Source organism: Amorphotheca resinae (assembly GCF_003019875.1).
Source record: "Amorphotheca resinae ATCC 22711 unplaced genomic scaffold M430scaffold_2, whole genome shotgun sequence".
Taxonomy (NCBI): Eukaryota; Fungi; Ascomycota; class Leotiomycetes; order Helotiales; family Amorphothecaceae; genus Amorphotheca; species Amorphotheca resinae.
Window position 1 is genome coordinate 2227315 of NW_020194472.1, and position 17099 is coordinate 2244413.

Genomic DNA, 17099 nt, shown 5'->3' on the forward strand with positions numbered 1-17099 from the left:
AAGAGAAGATATGGAAACCTCATCTCTTTCCGGATACTCCCTCTGCTAAAAGGCTTTGCTTGCATATCCTATAAGCACCATAATATAAAGGTAACTATTATCATGTACTATCATATCAAGACAATCTTCGCCCGCCAAAACAAAGATGAAGTCCTAACGCCCGCTCTAATGCTCCTCAACTGATCTTCTCGCTCCGGGGTATGATGCCGCTGCAATCCTCATCATCTACTAATTCAATCACTCTTTCCGGCCTTCGAACCCCCTGGACTCCTCTCCCTGATCAACGCGCCCAAACCCTCCCTCCCGGTCCCACCGAGGTTTGGCGTAGAGGTTCTTGCTGCCCCGGGGTGGGGTTCAAATCCCCGCCCATCATCACTGCTTGTTCCATCGAGTAACTCGATGAGATCAGTACTCTCAGTCCTACCCCCCAGACTGGGAGTCCCAGGCGCTTTGATAGCAAGTCGTCTAACCCAGCCTTCAATCGCAGCCGCCGCGCTTTCTAGACCCAGTCCCTGGCCCGAGCCACTAGGCGTAGCCGTCCCGCTGCCCAGACCTCCTCGCATCGGACCTCCTTCCGCAATGCTAGCCAACTCATCACTAAATCCAAAATGCGCCGATTCGCCCCCAACGAGGGAGGCCGAAGGCAGAGAATCAATTGCTAATCCGGGGATGTGTTTTCTCGCCCATGCATTCAACCCATCTTGACTAGGACCCGGCTTTCGCACATTCTTGCTTAACGTCCCTACGCCACCAGGCCCTTGCATCCACCCCAATCGATTCGCAGCTTCGCCGACACTCTCGCGGCGGGGGCGAGTGCTAGATGCTACCGGGGGGAAGTAGCTGCCGTAGCTCCCACTCATAATCTGCGAGGGTCCGGGTCCAAGGTTGCTCGTTCGGCGTGGTGGAGTGCTGGCTGTGCTTCCAGCTGGATCATTCGAGGAACGAGAGATGGTCTGCGAGATTCGTGGGAACTCGGAAGAGCCGCGCGGTGTAGAGATCGAGGAAGCTGTGACTTGACTCTTTCTTCGTCGGGGTGGGAAATATCCTAATGTCTTTCGGGGCATGCGCGCAATCTCGACAGGTTTGGAGGAGGGCGAAGAATCGACGAGGACCCAACGAACATGTGTCCATGGGTGCTCTTCTGTCTCAGGGTGTTCTGCAGACGACCCGTTCTGTGACGAAGATGACCCTGGCCATGTACTACCGTCGTTAAAGGGGGGAGAGTCTTCTGCAGCAGGTGTTGGTGCTAGGAGGTCAACGCCTTGCGAGTCGGGTGCAGGTGGTTCACAGGGTCGGCCTTTGATCGTGCAAGCGTCCACGGGAAGGACTACAATCTTCCGTATCTGGATCGAATCATTTGGCCAGAGTCGATTCGCTTTCCTAAACACTGCCGGCTGACAATTGTACCTTAATACGACACCAGCAAGCGTGTCTTGCGGTTGGACGTGATGAATGTAGACCAGCGCATCTTCGTCATCATCGTGCTGCCCGTCTCGCGTTGCCTCTTCCAACGATATCCTCCGCTTGTAATTCCCATTAGTATCCTTCCTGACATTGAGATCCTCCTCACGACTTTCAAGTAGCCCTCTCATCTTCATTGCCCTCACAGCTGCCTCTCTATCTTTGGCACTTCCTGCCCCTATAACGTCTTCTCCCTTCTTAGGTAACCCCGCGGGCCCCCAGGTATCAGGTATCTTCTGCCGCTCTGTGCCCCCTTTCAGCTTCTTCAAAAACCCACCCGCTTTGCTGCTCTCCCCATTGTCATTATCAGTGTCCACTCCAAGGACTGAGCTCGCAAGTCCCTGCAACGCGCTCCAGCTACTTGTCCACCCACCCTCCAAGATGCCACCAAGGCTGGGACTGCTTCTGCCCCCTGAATTCGCCCCCGGAACCTCCAATCCACCCACGGGCCTCCCATTGCTTCTGGTTCCAGCTTCCGCTGCGCTCCGTGACGGATGTTTCGAAGGGATCGGGCTGACAGCCCGACTTGCACTGGGCGTACTGGTCGCGGTCGTCTTCACCAATTCCTGCTCCGCAGTCACGAATCTGCGATTCCGCGGTCGCACCGTTGTTGCTTCTCTGCCATTTTCATGATCGTCCGTGTTGGAGGGGAAGCGTCGTAAATTCGGATTCGACGCTCCGGCATCTCGATTCATGGTTGGTCTTCGCGGCCAGTTCCGCTCTGGGAGACAATGGGACAATCAGGGCATTTCGATGGCGGTGGTTCGAGATGAGATGTTTGCGCAGCGCTGGTACGCTGGTGGTGGAGGTGGTGGTGGTGGAGGTGGAGGTGAGCGCTGGAGCCGAGCTGAGAGAGAGAGCCCGTGGAGAGTTGCAATGTAGTTGAATAGTGGTTGTAGCAGTGGCAATAGCAGCAGGATAGTGCTATTATGGTGTTGTATGGTGAGGGGCCCGATGTACCAAGTATTGGGGATACCGTGGCTAGTCGTCGTCATGCTTCCGAAGGCTTGCTGATCCTAGCGCCCGCATCTTTATTTATGATTATAAACGATGGCTGTAGCGGCATCTCCAGCGATGGCTTGGATCCATTGATCAATAACGGTTCTTGTTATCACGGCATTGTTATCTTTAATTCTACAAGAATCTCATGTGAGTTCCAAGTTTTGAGTTCGATTTTCTCTCTTAACGGCTAGCACTGGATCCCACTCATTGACTAAGGTAAAGGTAGGTAATCACTCCAATCATTCAACATATATTCGTTAGGCAAGCAAAACTCCAGGCACACATCCGTCAAGCTACTAAAAAGTAGGAGTATACACTGCTCCTGGCAAGTCGCTGGAGCAAGACCGCTTTTTGTACCGCTAGAATCCAGACTAAAGACGACGCCTTTTACCCCTCAAAGATACTCCACCCGATCCACAACCCTGGGTACACCGGACGAAGATTTTAAGCAAGCGGCAGATGGTCACCGTTCATACCGCTGAGGTCTCCGTTAATCCCAAAAAATTGGAACCTGTCTCTCTTTAGCATAGCACATACATTTTCACAGGGTGAGTACTGACCAATCTTCCACGTTCACAGTCGTGGGCACAGCCTGGGCTGAAGTATTGCTCCAGCTATCACTTGGACTGTGGCCCTGATCATCGTGCATAGGTTGATCGAATCCACTCTGCCACAAGTTCTGCTGTAGTTGATAGCCTGCCTGTCCTGGTTGGAGGACCCCTCCTTGGACCGGACTGCTACTCATTCCAGTACCGCGCATTCGTTGTGGCATTTGGGATGATTGACTAGAGTTTGACACTGGCTGCGGCATCATCTGGGGCATCAGATTTGGATCCAGATTGTTATGGGTTTGTAACGGCGAGAACTGAGTTTGCATGCTGGCGGATCCTTCTGGAAATAATTGATCTGGCTGGAAATTTTCCCAGAGTGACTGTGAAAGGTTGGGCGAGTTCCGCGTTACGAGGTAAAGGTCGGGAGGCGTGGCTGGTACAGAGAAAGATGGGTTAAAGGGGGTAGGAGGTCGGGTGTGTGGACGAGAATTTGTACCGCCCATAAATGTGTCTTGGTTCGGTCTCGAGCCTGGAGATGAAATCGGCGGTGCCGCCATTGACGCCGTGTTATGGGGCAAGTCTCGTGATGGTGTGTGGCTCGGCGTCTGAGGACGTGATCTTTCGTACGACTCTTGTGGCGCTGGTCCATTGTTGACGGTAAAATCAAGTGCCATATCATCGTACTTTCGCTTTGCTTGATCTTCCCGCCTGAGCTGGTTAATGCCCTGGCTGAGATTTTGTGCCATCCTCTTGTGTCTTTTCCCAGGAGCCTTCTGTAACCTCTCTTCCAAGACCTTGTTGCCCAAGATTGACTCGAAGAGTGTGTACACCATCTTCGCGACAAGCCAAACCCGGGAAACATCTTTCAATGCATCCATGCATATCCTCATCCGCTCTTGAGTCGCTTGGACCACCGAAGGCACATTGGACCGCATTTGGTATACGTGCATGATGAGAGCAGAGAACAGACTATAAACAATGAATGCTGGGCAGTACCGAAGTTCATCGTGCTTAGACAGATTCTCGATGATCGACGTAATCATGGCAGCGGCTTGGAAAGCAATATTTCGCGATGGGTATGAGTTGTCTTCCATGTACCCCCCTCTTTCCGTAGTAGCCGGCGGCATATGGGCGCGATGAAGCAAGCAAAGTGTGGTGTAGTAATTTGAGTGTAGCAAGGCGGCCCAGAAATGATGTCGTGGCATCTCCCAATATACTTCCTTCGGGCAGTTTTGGAGCCAGTCTGCCAGAGCCATATCACTGTGGGTAAGATCGATCGCGTTCTGACGCCGGGCTTTTGAGGCAACTGAGTATTGCAGCGATAGAACAAGACCCATAATCTCGCATAATTTAACATACTGCAAGAAAAACTGTACATGGAGCGAATCTTGTGCAAATTCGTTGTTTGGGTCATCGTCCTCAATGAAATCCTCTTCGCATACCATCTCCACGTCAGAGTCGTCGGTGTTGATGTGCACAGGACGACCTAGGGCAACGGCAACAGACCGATCACGCGTGAAGAGCGTCCACCAGATCCGTTTCCACAGCCTCTTGTCGGCCGTACTTAGTTGAGATGTTTCTACACTCCGGTGCATGCCTGAGCCTTGTGCTACGATTGTTGCAACTCTGGACCAATAGAAAACGTTCTTAGTAACGTCTTCTGGCCCTTCCCAGTACCATCCCATAAGCACCAAAGCTTGGACGATAGTAACCCTATCATCTTCGTAATTTGCATCGTAGAGTGCTTTGGCTCGTTTATAAAAAGTCAACGCTGCTGGTGTTGTCGATCCATTGGCGTCCATGAGCTGGGGATTGGTGCAGACTCGAGATCCGGCAAGCAGGATAGCCTGCAGTAACAGGAGCGAAGGAGGGTTCTTTGGATCTCTATACTGCCTCATGAATCGAGTTCTATTGATGACTGGGACGATGGGGGCAACCCATTTGAAGTACGAATCCACGAGCTCGTCGCATAGCGATCTCGGTGGGAGCAAGAAGGCACCTCTCTGATGTAAGATATCGATTTCCACATTGTCCAATTCCGTTAACCTCGCTCGAGAGCCTCTGACGTTTTCCGGTAAGGGATAATGGACAACATCTGCGGAGCCATATTTGTCGTGGACAAGCAAAGTCAGGTTTGAGGATTCTCCAAGGTAGGCCACCCTACCAGCCTCCTTGATAGGCGCTCTGGTGAACTTGGGCTTCATGAATTGGGCATACGCGCGCTCGTCGCCGTCTCGCTGGCGTAATTGCGCCTCGTTGGGAGCGACAGCAGGGCGTGTGCCATCGGTGGAGTTATATACACCGGTGCTTTGACCCGTTTGTGTACTGGGGGAATCATTTCGAGGGGATCGTTCGTCGACCGTCTCTCCACGGTCACTGGTCTGGTCAGCATGCGCCCTGGAAAGGGGCTCTCGGCGCTCGTGCCTATCGGAATCCTTTTGTTTCCCGTTTTGTGTCTTCTTTCGCTTTGGGGCTGGGATTTTGCATTCGATGCTGAAAGCCACGCAGTTCGTACACGGCACCCCGAGGGACGCAGCGTCGCACCGAACCTATCGACAGTCAATCATCCATCCTTACAGTGGGCCGGGACCTTATCGATGGGTTGTAAGGTCAAGGGGGAGTACCTTTCGCGCATGGCAGGTCTGCGTCGATTCTTTGATCAGCAATCATCGCGGTTCTCCAAAATGATCCTCGGTGCCGAGGTACGGCTTCGCAGCCTAGATAAACGCACAAGGGATCGGATTGCTATCATACCTCACAAGCTCTTGATGCACGTTGTCTAGGAACTGCGCGTCAGTCATGGACTCCTCAGAAACGTGCGCACAGCGTAAACGAACCTTCGAAAGCTGGGGTGGCCGGGCGTCTGGGACGACGGAGCAGCATTTTGGCTTTGAGAAGTCGAGGCTGCTCCACCGTATGGCTGCTGCGGAGCCTGCCCGCTCGAGACCGGATCCATCGTCCTATGCTGTTCTCATTGGCGACTCCTGCTCGGCCTTGGGTATATTCGTGGTGGGCGACACGCTCGAAGCGATGGAGGGAAAAGACAAGTATTGAATCGAACTGAACAATGGCGAGGGGCGTTCTTGTTCTGGTGGATGGCAAGAAAGGCCGTGTGATTTCTGCGTCGTGATAGAGACGCTCCCGGAAATGGATAGAGAGCACGCGCCGGATACTCCGCTCCGCGCCGCCGCCGCGCGTGGGCGTGGGGATAATAAACTCTGACGTCGGGATAGAGCGCGATGCGGCATGGAAGATGCCGTTCAAGCAGGTCCCGCTGCAAAGAGGAGCCGCCGGCTTTGATGGATCGATCATCTACATATTACATGCCTACATACAAGGTAGGGGATGTATATAGATTTATACACATATATATACTCCCCAGATACCGTCGTTTGCCCCCATGGCTCTCTTCCTACTTCTCCCGCTTCGACCACTGCGAGAACCTTTTGATCTCTCTGCCTCCTCTGCCCTCGCCTCTCAACCCCGGATTCAGGCCAACCCCTATTATAAGTGGGCCGTGCCTGATATCTCAGAATGCGGAGATCAGAAACATGCCGAGGTTCATGAGACTCCCTCTGCGAGTCTGCCTCTGCCACGAAAGGACGCTTTATGGACCCTCGACACGGCCCAATAGGTTGAGCTAAACCGTCCCTTGCAAGTTGCGTCCATGGGTACTACGCCAAAAGGACCGCCAGATATGGGCCAGGGATCCGGAATCACAACAGGCAATAAGTCCTGCTTTTACGAGGTACATACATACTGTACTTTATTACTCAGCCCTACAGGATCTTCTTCCCGTCAGCGACCGTTTCCCTCGAGATCTCTCCATTCCCACTCCCGTTAAGCTCCGACTCCTTGATTACCCCGCCAAGTTCCCGCTCTTTCCTCAGCTGACGGGAGCCATCTTCGACCTCTACCCCCGCAATGAGCACCTCGCTCACACCCTCCAAACTAGCCACAAATACACAGAGCAGACTCGCGATACAGAAGTGGCTAATCGTCGACCCAATCTCCAGCCACGATCCTTCGTCTCGGACTACCCAGAAGAAGTTCAGGGTGAGGAAATCGCTGATCGCCATGACAACCATGAAGAGCGCAGATGGGGCAACCCCTAATCGTTTGTTGAGAATCCCTAGGTTGGCGGAGATCAAGGCGAACGGGATCATAAGCTTTAGTATCAACAACGCTCCTTGTGAAAAGGGGTCGAAGATTGGGATGAGCCGGTAGACACTGTCTAGACTAAAGGATGAGACTGAGGCAATGTTCCCGGTGCTGAAGAAGGCAGATTGGAGGAGCGTGAGGAAGAATAGTGAGACTCGAGCGTCCGCTAATGTGAGTGATCGGTAAGGAGAAGACGAGAGTGCTGCTGGCACTGCGGGAGTACCATTTATCTGATTGGTCGAGGGCGGCTTCGACTTCGTGAACACATAAACACTGTGTTCAAGACGGACCCAGCTGATCAAAGTAACGCAGAATCCAAGGTAGAAGAGCCCTTCATAGGATATTGTGAGGATGACGAAGATCGGCGCAAATGTCAAAAATATGACCATCAGCCGATGTAGATAATGTTTATTAGGTTGAAAGCTGTGGAGAAACGGCATGAATAGTGGTAGAACTATCTTATGTGAGTATGGTCATGGGAGAAGTGTCCATGATCCAACCTACCTAGAACACACCAGCCGACTATTTGGTTGCCTCGAGGGAGACCCCGTTTTGCCTGCAAAGAGATCACGCTTGATCTAGTGACGGCCATGGCTAGAACAATAAACCCGATCTGGCTTGTGTCAGGTGGGAATCCTTAGGGTTGTCGAGTTGGCTTCTTACCTGTGCTCCAACTAGCAATCGCGACAGAGTGTTATGAGCTGGTGCTGTTGAATCGGCTGCGAATCCAGACTCCGCAAGAAGACGCTTCTCGAATGTGAGATATAACACCCCAATTATTACCATTAAGATCCCGCCAGACAAACTTACGTCTCTGTTAGCAGTTAATATCTATGGAGGAGTTCAGAACTTACATAAGAGTAAGATCTTCCACTTTAATCGCTGGCAGCAGCGTGAAAGAGCTCATTACAACACATGCTGCCACCCATGTCCCCACAAGAGATGTATTCTCTTTGAGAAACTGCAAACCATACAACGCCGGCCAGAATGCTGCAGCTATGAACAAAACAGAGAATATCTCCCGATGGGTATACCCTAATGCCTAAATCTGTGTTAGTAAACGGCAACGCTAGAGGTACCAAGAGTATTCACAAGAGATTCTATGAGTCCCAAGAAAACAACTGTTTTCAATAACAACGTGATCCAGCCTCCAGCGGATGTGATCTGCCCGAATAGGAGTTTCCCTCCCTCTACCAGTGCCTTCCGACGTGCATAGACCTCTTCCCAGAACCCAACTGGAAAGATAGCATATGCATAGTATGTCAATGGCGATTTTGACACAATGAAAGAAGCAAAGAGAGCAACGAGAACCGAAGAAAAGAATATCGAGCCAAAAAGAGTCCTTGATGTCTCTGTCTGGCCGTGGAGAACATGAAGGTCAATTACGGTCGTCAGCGCAAATGCGATCCAACCAAGGTATCCAATTGTGATCAGGGCTCTTAAGAATAGCCAATCGTAGGTCTGAAGGTAACGTAGGCCCTCCAGGCCTAATTTAACAACAGCTGCCGTTTCCTTGATCGCTTCATCGTGCCGACCCAGATCTATGAGACCTCGGATAGCAGAGAACCGATGTTCCACGGAATTTGCTTTATCGCTTAGAGCCTTGAAAGGACGGAATCTTAACTCAGTTGCCTTTTTCTGTTCTTCCTTTACCCTATACATATCAAGAATACCTCTCGCATTTGCCAAGAAAGCTTCGGATTTTGAAGCAAGGTCTCCTGATAAATATGACAGAGGCAACTCGCCAACCGAGTTAACTGGGAACTCAAGGTCAACTAGGTATGCCATCAGAGCCGCGACATCTGCTTGAGCAACGTCGTGCCTTTGAATATGGTCCAGATTCCAGTCTGAAGACAGGTCGTCATGGCCCGGTGCAGTCGAGTCTGGTGTAACCACTGGTTTTGCAACCCCTGAGCCCCACGCAATGAGAGGTGTTCGGGTATTGTCAGGGTGCCCATCACCATGGCTGCCCCAATCGCTCATCCCATGGTCCGCTGTGAAGATAAATGCGGTCTTGTTATCATTATAGAAATCCTCAATGAGTTGCGCGATCTCTTTCACTCCCTGGTCTACAACTTTGATGTTGTTTAGATACTCCTTCGAATAGGGTCGATAAGCGTGTCCGTTCGTATCCAGCCCCAGAAGGTGAAGAAAGAACACAGTTTTGTCCTGCCTTAGAGCATGATCAAGAGTAGAGTTCGTAGCAGCTTCCGCAAAAAGGGCCTTGACCCTGTCAAACACCCAAATATCCAAATTCAGGGCATCCTTGGAGAAATCTTCTTCTTCAGCAGAGTATGTATAAGCGTCCACCCGGCCCGGCACAGCGCCCAATTCGAACATCGGTAAAATATCTGGACTACCCCAACTCCAAGTATGTCGGCTCCTGTTGAAAACACTGTCGAAATTGACTGGGTTGAGCTTCCACCCGGTAGTAACCGCAGAGACATCTTCGTAAAGGCCCGCGATCAGAGCCACATGGCCTGGCCTAGATTCCGTTGGGACGCGAGTATGCGACACGCCGAATGTTCCATGCTCGAGGACGCGCGAACGGAGGAAAGGTGCGAGAGGCCTTGGTGTAAGATCCGCGTCGTTCTCGGGGTACGGTTCTGGAAACGATTGAAAGGCTTTATCTGCACGAAGACCATCACCTGGAAGCACACCACGATTAGCGCCCCCGATTCACATTGAAAGCCAAAAGCGGTGATTACCAACGAACAGAACCAGACGCTTTGCTGGAGCTTCAACGCCATCTGGCCTTTCCACCCGGAACTCCCGCATGCCTGAGACGATGGGACTGACGAAATATATATCAAAGATTGAGTAGATATACACCAGATGGAAGGCCATCGCAATGGCTAAAAAGCCAAAGCGAGTGACCCGAGCCATGATATAACCGCTTGCTTGTATGTGCTGTGATGGTCCTTGGGAGGATTGATTTGGCGCGCGTTACCCTTGGAATAGCCTCGTGTGCTCGGTTGTCCGCCCCTCGCTCATCTGAAAGTGCTAAAAGAGTGGCGCGTCCACTGAAAGGACAAAGTCATAGATGGTGTATGTATGTAGAGTAAACCTACTTGGTACGAGCTTCAGGGGAGATGGAGCTTTCTGAAGGTGCATATGTACCTTGGCTTGATCCGCGAATTACAGGCCGGCAGTGAGCACGATGTCATCTTTGCCGAGAAAATTATTTGTTTAGCCAACAAGGTGAACCAGAGCGGCGGTACTAAGGTGAATAATATCCCGTAGGCGTTTATTTATGGAATAATACGTGGGTAAGGGGTACTATCAATGATAACTTAATAATACGTGTGTCGACAGGGCTCAAAAGAGAACTCAGATTGACACGAAATTGAATCAATGTCTTCCTTCATGCTCTATAGACAAAAAGATACCGGGTATTAGGTGTATGTACCACAGGGAAGAATGCAGTGGACCTCATTCAACTCCGAGAGATAAACATTCACTCTGTAACTCCTGACACCTACCCCCCCCCCAACCCGCCAATACGCCAACCCGTCAGTCGTAAAGTAGTTCAATCCGCCTTCTCGGTCAGAGCTTTCACAACTCGTGCATAGAATTTCGCAGCCTGGAGCCTTGGGAAGGCGATCTCATCCACCAGATAGTCCGGAAGTAACTCCGTCAGACCTTTATCCCTACTAGGGTCAAGCTGAGGGACGTATTGGCATTGCGCATCGTCGTAACAATCAGCCGTCTTCTCGTTGGCCACAGCCAATTTGAAGTGCAGAGCTATTTTTCTAGTAAGTATAAGGATTAAAGGGACAAGAATGTGGCAAACTTACTGCCATTTCGACCTGTTTGGATGCAATCAAAAACATCGTCTTCAGCTTCTCGCTTCACACCTCTGATAATCAAGCCAGTGAGATCGCTGTACAAGTTTTCCTTTAGTTGAGCTGCATTGGCTGCTTCAGCTGCCTCTGCAGTTCCCATCATCCGGATACCGCCGTTGGCTTTAACAGCGCTGCCTGGAATCTTCGTATTTGCGCTCTCGACAGATGCAGCGACGCTACGGTTTGCTGCTAATTTTGCTGATAAGGTCTTGTTTTGGGAACGTGCCTCTTCCAGAGAAGCATTCATCTGAGCGACTTGAGCCTTAAGCGTTGCCATCTCCGCAAGCTGCGATTCAACCTTCTTCTTGAGTGCCCGAGACTCTTTTGCCAAAGCCGAATGAGAAGCAACATCAGCCTTGAGCGATGCGATTAGCTTATCAGAAGCTACGTTGAGTTAGTCTCCGTCTTATTACAAAGGCAGGTAGCATTACCTGCTGTTTTCTCCTCGCTCTGCTTCTTTAAACGCTCGAAATTTCGCTCCGCTTCCTTCAATCCGATCTCACGAAGATCCTGATACTTAACATTGAGACTCTCATATTTCTTGGTCATTTCTCCTAGCTTGCGTCTCAATATAGGATCGCTTCTTTCAGTATCTAATACACTGCCCGCTCTTCGTCGTGGTACAGAAGGTTGACGAGGACGAGACTGTGATCGCGGACGTTGGGCAGACTGGATCTCTACGGAGATATCTTGCTCTACTTCTTCATCGCCATCAATCTCCATGTCAGGCACTTGTGATTCCTGGATGACCTCCTTGGAGGTTGGTGCTGTAGGGGCCTGTCGTTTAAGTGGGAGCTTCTCTTTCGTCGCGCGTGATTCCAAACGTGGTGCAGGGGGGGTAATGTCTTCAATACTGTAGTTTGTATTTGTAGAGACTTCCTTTGCAATCTTGCCTCGTCCTACCGGAGCCTTCTTCTTCGTAGCCTTAGATTCGGGTTCTTTAGCGACAAGGGGATCAGGTTCACCGCCCATAGCAATGTCGTCAAATTCCTCGACCTCTTCCGTGTCGCTTGCATGTTGCTGGTTCGTCTTGTCTGCCAAAGCTTTCCTTTTGCCCTTTGGCGCTGCTACAGCCTTTGACTTCGCGACGAGGCGACCGCTCGTACGGCGCGCAGGGGCTTTCGTCTTTGTTACTTTAGCAGACACAGCAGCTTTTGGCCTTCCGCGTCCCCTCTTCCCAGGCGCCTTGTTCTCCGCCGCAGAATCTGGGGTCGGCATTGCGTCGCGTTCAACGAATTGGATATCATCAGAGTCCGAATCCACTAGCCCAGACAACGTCGAAGTCCTGTATGTTGATTTCGACATCGAAAAATGAGGTATAGTATGTCCAACGGACGCGACAATAGAGTACGTGCGCTTCGGAACAGAGAGTTATCCCGACTGACCCAGAGATAAGGGATTCCAAAATCGAAGTGATCGAATCGAAGTGACTGGATCCTGGTAGAAATGTTAGATTTCCCTCGCGGCGACGAAGAACGAACCCAGGATGACGGCGTTGTGTTAGTTGAAGCTCTGTGCAGCGAAGACTGAGGGGGGGGTCGCAAGTAAACAAATGTACGGGGAGCGCGATAGACCAAAAGTCAAGCCGGCTGCACCTTGGAAGTTTTAATCCCCGATTCCCCGAAAACAAGCCACTTTCAGCCACTTCAAGGATCAGCCACATCATCGTCTACTCCGTATATCGTGGCGGCCGCATCGAAGCCACGAAGGACAGTGCTCGTGTTCCATCCTAGCTTCAGTGTTGCTTTGTCTCCAGTGCTCACACCATTTGTGTTTGAATACCGCGTATATCAAATATCCGGTATAAGGCACCTGGCCCTATCTTGCGATGGGGGACGGAGCGAGGAAGTATGGACTTTGGCAAGACATCCTGCTCATCGCGCTCTCGGTGAGACAATCTCCCAATCGCATTCTTCAGCAGCCCTTCGCTGCATAGTTAAAAGCACTGCTGACTGTCTCCGTTCTTTCCCAGAGCTTCTCAGCATACTATGTCGCGAAGAGCGTGATATCAAGCCTTCACTTTGGGAGCGATCCGGAGAAAGAGCAGCATGAACAAGCACGCATCAAAGCTGCCGCTAATCTACGAAGATTAAATAAATCACTCGACGATCCTAGCCAGCAGCATGATCCGGATAGGAGGGACGGTAACGCATCGCGAACGCGGAAAGAAGAGTTGGTATTGGATCAATATGAAAATCAAATAGCAATGGAAGTCGTTGCCCCCGAGGACATACCCGTTGGTTTCGATGGTATGTATTACTCATTGGATGCGGTACTTGAATGCCGGTGCTAACGCATGCCAGATATTGGGGGGTTGGACGATATCATCGAAGAACTCAAAGAATCGGTTATATATCCCCTGACTATGCCTCACTTATACTCTCACTCGTCACCTCTTCTTGCCGCGCCGTCCGGTGTGCTTCTATACGGCCCTCCTGGATGCGGCAAAACCATGCTTGCAAAGGCACTGGCGCACGAGAGTGGAGCATGTTTTATCAATCTACATATTTCAACCTTGACGGAAAAGTGGTATGGTGATTCGAATAAGTTGGTCCGGGCGGTGTTCTCCTTGGCACGGAAACTGCAACCAAGCATCGTTTTCATCGACGAAATAGACGCTGTGCTTGGGCAAAGACGGAGCGGAGAACATGAGGCGAGTGGTATGGTGAAGGCGGAGTAAGTATAGTTCGGGCTTTCTCAGGCCAGTTGCTAACAGTCTCTAGATTTATGACGCTCTGGGACGGTCTTACCTCCTCGAACGAGGCAGGACTTCCTGCCCGCATTCTGGTTCTTGGCGCCACGAACAGAATACAAGACATCGACGAAGCCATTTTGCGGAGAATGCCGAAGAAGTTCCCAGTTTCACTGCCCTCCAAATCGCAACGACGACGTATCTTGAAACTTATCCTGAAAGACACAAAGATTGATCAAGATCAGTTCGATATCGAATACCTTACGCAGGTTATGGCAGGCATGTCAGGTAGCGATATCAAGGAAGCATGTAGAGATGCAGCTATGGTCCCTGTCCGAGAGTTCATCAGAGCGCAACGCGAGCGAGGGGTCTCCATGGCTGGCGTGCAGGCTGAATCTGTTCGTGGGATAAGAACAGAAGATTTCTTTGGAAGGAAAGGAGGTGTGCAGGTGGTGAGGGACACCACGGCGCAAGACTCCAGTGAGCGCTCTGAACAGCAGATTAATGCAGGCTCTAGCGATGAATACGAGGACGTTGAAGACAGCGAGCCTTCGGCAGCTTCGCTGGGTTAGTTATAATTGTAGGTTATAGGCGTTTTCTGGAGGGGTGGGTGCATAGCGTAGAGAGAGAGAGAGCAGGGAAGATCTAAAGTTGCGGAGTTGTGCCTGGGCCATACCTAGCTGATGCTCTTGGGATATCGCGATATATACATATATACATGGCAAAAGGGTGGGAACCCACCTATTTTCTTGCCTCTCTCCTCTCCCTTCTCTTCCCATGACAAACAGAAAGAAAGAAAACCAAGCATCTGTGGCTGGATATTCTACAGTAGACATATCAAAATATACTTATATATATACCTGAAAACCCCCCCCCCTCTCCCCCCCCCTTTTTCTTTTCCCAACCCGGAGTGATGCCTTAAAATTTAGTCCCCAAATCACGTCATCGCCGGAGGGCAAATCGACCGACCCCACGAGATTTGTCCCTCCGAAGCGGAGGCTTGCGGTCAGGAACCACCAGAAATCAGAAAACACCAACGTCCCTGCAAAACACATACAAAATCATCTTGTTGACGGCTTCATATATCACCACCAACACTTCAACGCTCAGTTATACATGCTCGCTCCTACGTACACATCCGATTGAGCTCATCCCCCCCTCCTCCCCCGCCCACTCTTCTACATCCGCCCGTATCATCAACACCAAAAAAATGTCGACGCCGCCAGGAGGTCCTGGAGCTGGAAAGGTCAATGGCGCTTTAGGGAAGGCCTTCGCGCACATTGACCTCGATGGTCACAATCTGCCTCCCTCACCTGCGCCCTCGAGCCCAAGCAACGGAAGAAAATATGCATTGGCGACTGCGCTGGTCTACACCGAGAGCAAGGATCAGTATGGAGCTTCGAGCATGCCAATCTACCAGTCCGCAACATTCAAGCAGACCTCTGCCGGCGGAGGTTCTGAATATGACTACACTCGCTCGGGCAATCCCACACGGACACATCTGGAACGCCACCTTGCCAAGATCATGAACGCCGCGAGAGCGCTGGTAGTTGGTTCTGGTATGGGAGCTTTGGATGTTATTACCCGCATCCTACGCCCTGGGGATGAAGTCATTACTGGCGATGATCTGTACGGAGGGACTAATCGACTCTTGACATATATGGCCGCCAATCAAGGAATTATTGTGCACCACGTCGACACAACTGAGCCCCAGAGAGTGAAGGAGGTTGTGTCGCCGAAGACAGCCATGGTTCTGTTGGAAACCCCCACGAACCCCCTGATTAAAATTGTCGATATTCCTACGATTTCGAAAATGGTGCACGAGATGAACGAGAAGGCCCTGGTCGTGGTCGACAACACCATGCTTTCGCCAATGCTGTCAAACCCTCTTGATCTTGGCGCTGACATCGTCTATGAATCTGGAACGAAGTATCTTTCAGGCCATCATGATATCATGGCTGGTGTTATAGCATTCAACGATCCGGCGATTGGCGACAGGATGTATTTCACAATCAACTCTACCGGATGTGGTCTCGCACCAAACGACGCTTTCCTGCTCATGAGAGGTATCAAAACTCTCGCAATCCGCATGGAGAGACAGCAGTCCAACGCACAAGCAATTGCCGAATTCCTCGAGTCGCATGGCTTTCGTGTCCGATACCCGGGCTTGAAGTCCCATCCCCAGTACGATCTCCATTGGTCCATGGCAAGAGGAGCAGGAGCAGTTCTGTCATTTGAAACTGGTGATGTTGCTCTCTCTGAGAGGATTGTCGAAGCAGCCCGACTATGGGGTATTAGTGTCAGCTTTGGTTGTGTCAATAGCTTGATCAGTATGCCGTGCCAGATGAGTCACGCGAGTATTGATGCGAAGACAAGAAAGGAGAGACAGATGCCGGAGGACATCATTAGACTCTGTGTTGGCATTGAAGATGTGGATGATCTAATCGACGATTTGAGCAGGGCGGTAAGTTTTTCTTCCCGACCATCATCAGTAGCGGTGCTAATGCCCAGCAGCTCGTTGAGGCGGGTGCAGTCACCGTTACTATGGACGGTTTCTACGCGAAAACCCCGGCTCAAGCATCAATAAAAGAGCCCGGTGCAGCAGCATCAGCATCGTGAAAAGAAGAATTTCGTACTTCGCATCTGCCAGGCGTTTGATTGGCTCGGATATCAAAAAACAAAACAAAATATTAGAATTCGGCATCTGCTTGGTGGCTCATGGCAGTTATTAGGACAGATGACAGTGTAAAATACATTTATTTTGCGGCTATATCCCTCTCTCCTTGGTCAAGAGAGCTGAATCAGTCAGATCGCTACCGCCTCAAAGCGTGTTGAAGCTGGCCTCGATCGTTACCAACGGTAGGCAGATGATGACAGTCTGACACGGCCTCATTCGATAGAAGAGTGATGAATGTATTTTGGGAAAGAAGTCTATCAACGTTCTGAGTGACTTAAAGTCGTGCAATTCATGGTAATAGAGATTCAAAGATAGTGTGTTCCGGTGTTGTGGCTCGCCTGATGCGACATCATTGCATATACTGCCAGAAGTTATATCCGGTATAATGAATAGTATGCTACGATGCAGGTGATACCAAGCTCAAGCAAGGCTCAGACCAGGGTGACTGGTCTGTTCAAAATGTCATGTCTTACCAATCAATCCATTCCTAACATGCGTTCTCCTGTTATGATGATTCCGCGAACTCACCATCCTGGGGGAGTTGCTGGATGCCCCCTACCCATTCCGTCAATCTCTAAGCATTCTTCGGGTTTGATATAGGAGCGCCGGAAGATGCGGCTCCAAGGGCGTATTGTACAAGTGTTTAACGGTAATATCACCCGCCGTTTACGAGGAGTCGTTATTAGACTTTGCGATGTAGCTATAGGTAG

At 50.8% G+C, this 17099-nt stretch overlaps 6 protein-coding genes across 6 annotated transcripts; 2 read left to right on the forward strand and 4 right to left on the reverse strand.

The window, feature by feature from the left end:
• Window positions 1-15: 15 nt before the first annotated feature.
• Window positions 16-2435, reverse strand: M430DRAFT_134313 (carbohydrate-binding module family 50 protein). The gene has a single exon (XM_024862344.1). The coding sequence runs from the start codon at window positions 2154-2156 to the stop codon at window positions 234-236; it is 1923 nt and encodes a 640-aa protein (XP_024724263.1). The 5' UTR covers window positions 2157-2435; the 3' UTR covers window positions 16-233.
• A 372-nt stretch (window positions 2436-2807) lies between these two features.
• On the reverse strand, window positions 2808-6103 carry M430DRAFT_33287 (hypothetical protein). The gene is made up of 6 exons (XM_024866334.1): window positions 5852-6103; window positions 5769-5793; window positions 5639-5656; window positions 5439-5563; window positions 3024-5390; window positions 2808-2974 (listed from the first exon to the last, which is right to left on the reverse strand). The coding sequence occupies exons 1-6, from the start codon at window positions 5968-5970 to the stop codon at window positions 2908-2910; spliced, it is 2721 nt and encodes a 906-aa protein (XP_024724264.1). The 5' UTR covers window positions 5971-6103; the 3' UTR covers window positions 2808-2907.
• Window positions 6104-6315: 212 nt separating this feature from the next.
• Window positions 6316-10276, reverse strand: M430DRAFT_115575 (hypothetical protein). Its single transcript, XM_024861598.1, has 6 exons — window positions 9884-10276; window positions 8268-9823; window positions 8030-8217; window positions 7839-7980; window positions 7680-7788; window positions 6316-7629 (listed from the first exon to the last, which is right to left on the reverse strand). The coding sequence occupies exons 1-6, from the start codon at window positions 10059-10061 to the stop codon at window positions 6794-6796; spliced, it is 3009 nt and encodes a 1002-aa protein (XP_024724265.1). The 5' UTR covers window positions 10062-10276; the 3' UTR covers window positions 6316-6793.
• Window positions 10277-10420: 144 nt separating this feature from the next.
• Window positions 10421-12524, reverse strand: M430DRAFT_115576 (hypothetical protein). The gene is made up of 3 exons (XM_024861599.1): window positions 11452-12524; window positions 10973-11404; window positions 10421-10919 (listed from the first exon to the last, which is right to left on the reverse strand). Exons 1-3 carry the CDS (start codon window positions 12323-12325, stop codon window positions 10705-10707), a joined length of 1521 nt encoding a protein of 506 aa, XP_024724266.1. The 5' UTR covers window positions 12326-12524; the 3' UTR covers window positions 10421-10704.
• A 165-nt stretch (window positions 12525-12689) lies between these two features.
• M430DRAFT_33291 (hypothetical protein) lies at window positions 12690-14369 on the forward strand. Its single transcript, XM_024866335.1, has 4 exons — window positions 12690-12908; window positions 12993-13269; window positions 13324-13696; window positions 13744-14369. Exons 1-4 carry the CDS (start codon window positions 12849-12851, stop codon window positions 14282-14284), a joined length of 1251 nt encoding a protein of 416 aa, XP_024724267.1. The 5' UTR covers window positions 12690-12848; the 3' UTR covers window positions 14285-14369.
• A 352-nt stretch (window positions 14370-14721) lies between these two features.
• On the forward strand, window positions 14722-16728 carry M430DRAFT_39718 (hypothetical protein). The gene is made up of 2 exons (XM_024867335.1): window positions 14722-16176; window positions 16227-16728. Exons 1-2 carry the CDS (start codon window positions 14923-14925, stop codon window positions 16329-16331), a joined length of 1359 nt encoding a protein of 452 aa, XP_024724268.1. The 5' UTR covers window positions 14722-14922; the 3' UTR covers window positions 16332-16728.
• Window positions 16729-17099: the final 371 nt, after the last annotated feature.